The sequence below is a fragment of the Balaenoptera borealis genome (assembly GCF_965194805.1).
Source record: "Balaenoptera borealis genome assembly, chromosome: 21".
Taxonomy (NCBI): Eukaryota; Metazoa; Chordata; class Mammalia; order Artiodactyla; family Balaenopteridae; genus Balaenoptera; species Balaenoptera borealis.
The window spans coordinates 15,792,012-15,799,284 of record NC_138880.1 but is presented as its reverse complement, the minus strand read 5'-3'; the positions used below and the strand labels follow the sequence as shown (position 1 = coordinate 15,799,284).

General features: G+C 47.4%; 1 protein-coding gene across 4 annotated transcripts in view; it reads right to left on the bottom strand.

Moving 5' to 3' along the window:
• Positions 1–699: 699 nt before the first annotated feature.
• The window catches only part of PRAG1 (PEAK1 related, kinase-activating pseudokinase 1), a 50,391-nt gene continuing 43,817 nt past the window's right edge, over positions 700–7,273 (bottom strand). For all 4 annotated transcript variants that reach the window (XM_082374922.1, XM_082374921.1, XM_082374923.1 and 1 more), the window contains one exon: positions 700–4,955. In XM_082374922.1, the coding sequence (XP_082231048.1) occupies positions 3,789–4,955 (1,167 nt within the window). In that variant the 3' untranslated portion in view covers positions 700–3,788. The remainder of the gene's footprint in view (positions 4,956–7,273) is intronic.

The following is a 7,273-nucleotide window of genomic DNA, read 5'->3' as shown; positions in this document are numbered from 1 at the left end:
GTTCAGGACAGTGTTTTTGTAGGAAATAGCTGTAATCACTTCTGGTAAAAGATCTGGAAAGATTTGAATCCAGCATTCAGAATATATGATAAGTGTACATGTTCAAGTCCTACTGGGATAGCCCAATACCAAGTTGGCTTGCTGGCATGCAGAAAAACCCCAAGTAAACTTGACTTTGCTTCCTCCACTCCAGAAAGTTGGGATGGATGTAGTCAAGTCCCAGGAGGAAACATGCAGATCAGAGAAGACTGAATACCCAGGACCCAGTAAGTTTCCAAACTGACCATGGAAGTTCTGGCCCATCCCCAGTTCCCCCTCAATCAATGATATTGTGTTTGGGTTAATTTGGACTCCTTTCCTTAAGATGACCTCCTTTCCAGGGCACAGGTCCTCCGAAGACATCTCTTGCCTGGAGTAGGTTTCCTTGACTGTCATTAGCCACATAATTAGCATTGGAAAAGAGAAGGAAAGAGTAATTTGTCAAGACTTTTGTCCCATAGACCTTACCCCAGATGTTTTATTCTTGTCTTTTATTTTTAGCAATGACAGCAGTTGGTTTAAATTTTGGTTTCTAATAAATCAATTCCATTTACCTCACCCTCTATTAAATATGCCAAGCAGATTTTATGTTATAAATCTACTATTTTAATGAGATTTAATGAGCTTATCCTTAGATCTTCAAAGATTTATAGACATTCATCAGAGTGGGAAAGGGCTGCTTCCTTTATTGGCTGTATATTTAAAGAACACATTTCAGAGAAGTCATTAAAGTAACGTGTGTCTTCCCTCTTCAAAATCTTCATAACTGTTTTGTGTACATGTGTGCATCACAAAAGAGCTTTTTCCAGCCCCAAGCCTTTGAAAACCAGGACATGTCACACAGTGATAACTACAGCTCCCCAGAGCCCTGTCTTTTTAGATCTGAGCCATGTGTTTTGATAAATAAATCATCCCTGAAGTGCTTATCTTGCTTCTGGCAAGGATATAATAATTTAGATGCCTGCTTTGTAACGCCTACAGGAAAGAGAACGATTCCACATCTTGGCATGAGAAAGGGAAAGGCCGTTAACAACCCAAATTACAATGTGGAAAGGATATGGGGACGACTTGACTCAGAGTTGGAGGGAAAAAACCCTGGAGATTTAAATACCAGTAGTTGGGTCTAAAGCCAAGAAAAAAAGGAGATGAACTCACAGATAACAGAACTATGAAATAGCCATATGTTACGAGACTGTCATCATATAAAGGTCCCTGCTTATTTCTGAACCTCAGTCTGTGGAAGAAACTTTTGTTTCTGGACTTAATCCATTCGGTGCTTGAACTTTCTGTGAGGTAAAGCCATGTATCCCAGGTGTATTTTGGGGTAACAAAAAACCAGTTATATCGAGCCCCTGAATTTTGTGTGAATGAAGCTGTTTGCCAAAGCTAATATTTGTAGCTACGTGACTTACTGTTCACAGAAGAGGTGGATCCATGGGGATGAGTGGGTGGCCAGTGCCCTGCAGAACTACCTCGATGAAAAGAGGCCTGAACACTCCACACCTGGATTTCACCAACTGTGGATAGAAGAAATTGCCCTATCTAGAAAAATGTTATTTTGTATATGTGCTATTGGGAACATTATTCGATGCCTTCAAACAAGGAAATCCTTGGCAAAGTCCCTTCAAAACCAAGCACCAGGAAAATGTTTGTTCCTCCCGATGAACAGTTTCCTAAAATTACACGAATTCTGCAACCGGTTGTTTTCTACTTTTCTAAGTTGGTGGACAGCTCAGAAGTAAGTTTTATGTTTGATCGCTATCATTCTTCTCAATTAGAATTTATTGCTATAGTTCCTTTTCTTTCCACCTTTATTTTTGGGTTCATTTTGGTTCCTAAAACCTTTTCTACCATCTCAGTTGTTTGTTTGTTTTTTCCTGAAGTGGGTGGCATATAAAAAAGGTGCAGTTAATTCAGAGGTTTAAAATGTGCCTCTTGAGACGTTTATTTCCAAATAGCACTGCATTCCCCTGGCAGAATATTTGTTTCCTCCCTCTCCATTGTTTATTTATTTGAAGTGAGAAAGAACAAGAAAGCAAAAGACAGCAAATCGAATTCAGAGGGTTTGCCTGGAAAATTCCCAGGAAGAAACAACTGACAAAATAATACCCCCTGAAACAGACAGGTCCTATGGAGAATTATGATTTCCATGTTCAAAACTCTTTCTCTTGTACAAACATAGTTGGAAGTTGGTTTTAGCCACTTCTTCCCTCAATGCTCAAGCAACAGTTGAATGACAAATGTGCCCTGAAGCCCCAGGTTTCACCTCAGATGCTTGGAAGTGTAGGTGTGTTTACCTGGAGTCCCAGGCTGGAAGGCTTGTAAAAGGAGTGAAATTAATATGCAGAAGGTGACCTGGGAGATTTCCCCATCCTGGTTGCTAGCCACATTCCTAGATTTCTAGGACATTCATTAAGATCTTTGCATTTGTTTTAAAATTGTCCATAGCTATTAACAAGGTTTGAGAAATTAGTTCACATGTTGGAAGATTACTCTTTAGGTAGAAATACAAGGGTCTTGGGCTGTTTCCCTTCAAATGAGTATTTAGTGACTTCTTGTGAGTCTAGTTTTGAGGAGGAAAGATCTGCTGCTTCCTAATTTTCTTTGAGTATTTTTAAAGTATTTTGAATGAGTTTTTGAAAATGGAAACCCAAAGGAGCTTAGAACAGCAGGGGGCCTAGCGGTCTGAAAGTGGGAACACCGGAGTTCTATTCTTGCCCTGTCCTTATCTAGGACAGCAGTAACGGTGGGCTGTTTTCCACCTAGCCCTCCATCCATTCTTCTCGACCCTGCCCAGGGAGGCCAGTCCTGCAGACTGTATCACCCAGGCCCCCTTGCTGTCTGGCATCTCACTGGTCTTGGCCTAGGGATGACAGGTGGGAAACAGGTTGAGTGAATCCTCCCCATTCCTGCCCTTGCTTTTGCCTCATCATCCTTTGTTTTTCTCTTAACCCTGCCCACAACTCTCTAAGCGGTCCCCTGTTAAGGTCTTGTCATTTGAACCATCTGGGGTGGCTTCTGCTTTGAGCCGGGCTTCTGATACAAATGACAACCAGCTTTAGCAAACTGGAAATGGGCTTCAAGCAGTGGGATTCAATTCTGAAATTCTGGGATCACACCAGAGCTGTGCCTGGATTCTTCCTAAGAGACTTGTTAGGTGGGGAGAGAGCAGGGAAGATTAACTGGTCTCCGCATGCCTGGGGCCCTTGCGGCCTGTTGCTCTATCTTACGAGAAGGGTAAGATAGAGGACAGTTCAAGTGGTCTTGAAGCCACTGCTTCAGGGGCTTAAAAACAATTTTACCCACCAAAGGTATTAACGCACTTGGGCACTTGAGGATAAAAGAGCTTTACTCATGAGTCAACCGAAAATTTTAATTAAAAATGGAGGTTTTTTTTTTTTTTTTAAATAGCCACTTGACAAGAGGATAAAGAGATCCCATAATGGGGTAGTGAGACCAGAGTCCAGGCTTCACTCTGCTGGCCACACTGTCCTCAGGACCTTGCAATAAGCTAGAAATGTACATAATTGCAGGGGAAAACTTCAAGACTAGGGGAGGAGAGGAGGCCAGACCAGGGTGGGCAGTGACATCCTCAGTCTTTTGTATTTATATCTTACGTATATATATAACACATAATATATATATTACATCCAAGTACAACAGTCATTTGTACCATTTCCCAGGAGACAAAGATGTTTCCAAGGCAAGGCAGGGCGGGGCTGGGGGCAGCGCGGGGGCCGGGGGCCGCCTCACAGAAGCTGCAGGAGCTTCAGCGATTGTAAGAGAGCTCCGGGCTCCGCCGACGCCAGATACTGGCAGCAGAGCCAGTCCTCCAGCTCCACCCCGCGCCGGCGGTCCACCGCCTTCTCGGCGAACTTCATCATCATCAGGGCCCGCTTCATGTCGATCCAGTTGCTGAGCGTGGCGCACAGCACCTCCTCCGAGGGGCCCGGCTGCTCCACCAGCTCGCGCCGGGGTCCCCACAGGAGGCACTGCAGCACGCGCTTGGCCTCGCCGATGCGGATGCGCTTGATGGGGTCGGCCTGCAGCAGCAGGTGCGCGAGCCGCTGCAGGCCCGGCGAGTAGAGGGACAGCGCGGGCAGCGGGGGCAGGTCCTCCTGCCGGTAGTCCTGCTCCCGCAGCTGGGCCCGCACCTCGAACGGGTTGGGCTGGTGGAGCAGCTCGTAAATGAGGATGCCCGTCTGGAACTCGTCGAACTTGCGGTACTGGGAGGCAGACACGATCTCTGGGGCCAGGCGGGCCTGGCTCTTTTTCTGCTGCAGGTTGGTGGTACCGCCCGGCTTCTGCTTGGCCTTCAGGAAGTTGCTGATGATGAGTCGGGGCAAGTGCTTCTCGCCGGGCCCTCCCTGACAGGCGGGGCCAGCCGGAGGGGTCGGGGTGACGCCGGCTGGGAGGGCGGCAGAGGGGCAAGAGGAGGGGGTAGCGGCAGGGGCAGGGGGTATGGTGGTGGGAGGGGCCCAGGAGGTGGCGGAGGAGGGGTCCGGGGAGGCCTGCGGGGCGCAGTGCACCAGCAGCAGGTTCTCCAGGCACAGGTCCCGGTGGATGATCCCGTGCTCCTTCAGGTGCTCCAGCCCATTGCAGAGCTGCAGAAGCAGGAAGCACACGCGCCGCTCGTAAACCTCGGGCTCAGACTGGTGGCTGGCGGCTGAGTCTTGCACGAAGTCCGAGGCGGTCTGGTGGGGTACCTCTCGGGTGATGACCACCACGCAGTCCTGCTCCTGGGCGGGGGGATGTGAAGGCAGGGCAGACAGGGGGTCCTTGGGCGCATCGGGAGAGGTGAGCATGCTGGAGGGCACCGAGGCGACAAAGTGGCCGCAGTCCTGCTGGATGTTGAAGTGCACGGGCACGGAAGGGCTGCAGTATGAGGCTGCTTTGGGCTCAGGGGTTTTGCAGATCTGTGGGGGAAAGGGGCAGTGAGGTCAAAGAGCCAGAGCCATCATTCGGTTCAGCAACTGGTGTTGGGACACTTAGATATCCACAGGCAAAACGGTGAACTTAAACCCATATCTCACACCGTACACACAATTTAACTCAAAATGGATCCCAGAGACCTAGGTCAAAATGGAGAGACTTAGATGTGAGAGCCAAAACATACACACTTTTGAAGAAAACACAGGACAGAATCTTTGAGACCTTAGGTTGAGCAAGGATTTCTCAGATACCACACCAAAAGCATGGTCCATAAGAGAAAAAAATGGACAAACTTGACCTTACCGAAATTCAAAACTTGTATGCTTCAAAAGATACTAAGAAAATGCAAAGACAAGTAATAGTGGGAGGAAATATTTGCAAGACACATATCCAGTAAAATGATTTCTATCCAGAATTTACCAAAAACTCTTGCAACGCAGTAATAAGATAAATTACCCAATCAAAAAGTGGGCAAAAGATATTAACAGGCATTTCACCAAAGAAATATAGAATTGGCCATAAACACATGAAAAGATGTTCAACATCATGAGTCATAAGGGAAATGCAAGTCAAAACCACAATGAGAGACCAGGTGAGGCCCACCAGAATGGCTATAATAAAATGATAATAGCAAGTGTCTATGAGGATGTGGAGAAATGGGAACTCTCATTTATGGCTGGTGGAATGTAAAATGGTACCACCACTTTGGAGTAGAGTTTGGCAATTTCTTAACAAGTTAAACCTAAAATTATCATACAACCCAGCAAGAGTGAGTTCCCTTGGTAGGAAGACGTCCCCATGCCCACAACGTAGGCTGGACAAATTCTCAGGAAGCCAGATAAGAGCTTACACAGGCAGTCAGCCTCACTCCCCAGCCCTCGCACCTGAATTGGCAGCTACCTTATAATAGATGTGTTCGACACCTGGGATGTTCCCTTCTTGGGGAATCTCGGGGGCAGATGCAGGCCCTAAACCTCTAGGACTTGGTCAAATTCTCTTAGGCTGCCCTAGTTTCTAGATCCAGGTACATATGCCATGCCCACCAGCTGGCACAACCTGCGGGGCTGATTTCAGTGGAGCCGCTAAGTGGAAGCCACGAGCTTTTCCTCCAAGGGTGAGTCAGAGCAGCTGAAAGAAAACAGAAAGCTCTCCAGAGAATAGGGAACCCAGAGGGCCCAAAGGCACCCTCTGAACCAAAGGTGGGAATAAACAGATGGATGATCTCAAGCTCCTTTGGGGAGTTCCCAGTGTCTTTCCCACTGCTTCTACATCTTCTTGTACTAACGACAGCGACTGCCACCTAAGGATCCTGAGCAACAGGAACCCTCATCTGGTGACCACACAACTGAAGAGTCTTGAGCCAGACACAATGGCCCCGTCAGGCCTCAGTTTCCCTCTAATTACACTGAAAGGGACGGTAGATGGTCTGTGAGTGCCCCTCTCAAAAGGAGATGATGCAACCCCAGCCGTACTTTGTAGAAAGGTAAGGATCAGTGCGTAATCCTGAGAAGAAAGGCATTTCGCCTCCATCTATAAAATATCATCCTGCAAAGAATCCCAAAATAACCCTTTGGGGTGCTGCGTGGCTGCACTCAAATGAGTACAGCAGTGTTCATGGGGCACCACAATGCTTACAGGTGATGTTTTCAGAAGTTCTGTTGCAAGTACCTTTTCAAAGAGATTTATTTATATTGCAGCTCTACAAAGCTCAGCATAAAACCTGGCATAAAAGAGCTCAGCTTCTGAGAAAACTTTTTAAAAGATAATTGGAGGGCTGGGGGGAGAGAACACATTAATTTATTGATCCCTCTATTAGAGAAGTAGAATAGAAATAAAAGGGAAGTACATTTTATCCCAGACAGTGCCTCCTATTACACTAACAAAAGTGATTTCAGAATGCATGCCTAAAAGGCACTGCTGCAGGCTCTTTCTTATCCGAACACACCCAGCTGTATTCGGTTTTTATTTTTGGCTGTGTTGGGTCCCCATTGCTGCGCATGGGCTCCCTCTAGTTGAGGCAAGCAGGGGCTACTCTTCGTTGCGGTGCGCGGGCCTCTCATTGTTGTGGCCTCTCTTGTTGCAGAGCACAGGCTCCAGAGCGCAGGCTCAGTAGTTGTGGTGCACGGGCTTAGCTGCTCCGCGGCATGTGGGATCTTCCCGGGCCAGGGATCGAACCCGTGTCCCCTGCATTGGCAGGTGGATTCTTAACCACTGCGCCACCGGGGAAGCCCTGTATTCAGTTTTTAAATGGCAGTCTTCTGGAACACTATTACACGAAAGGAAATTTGGGAGGGGTCCTCAA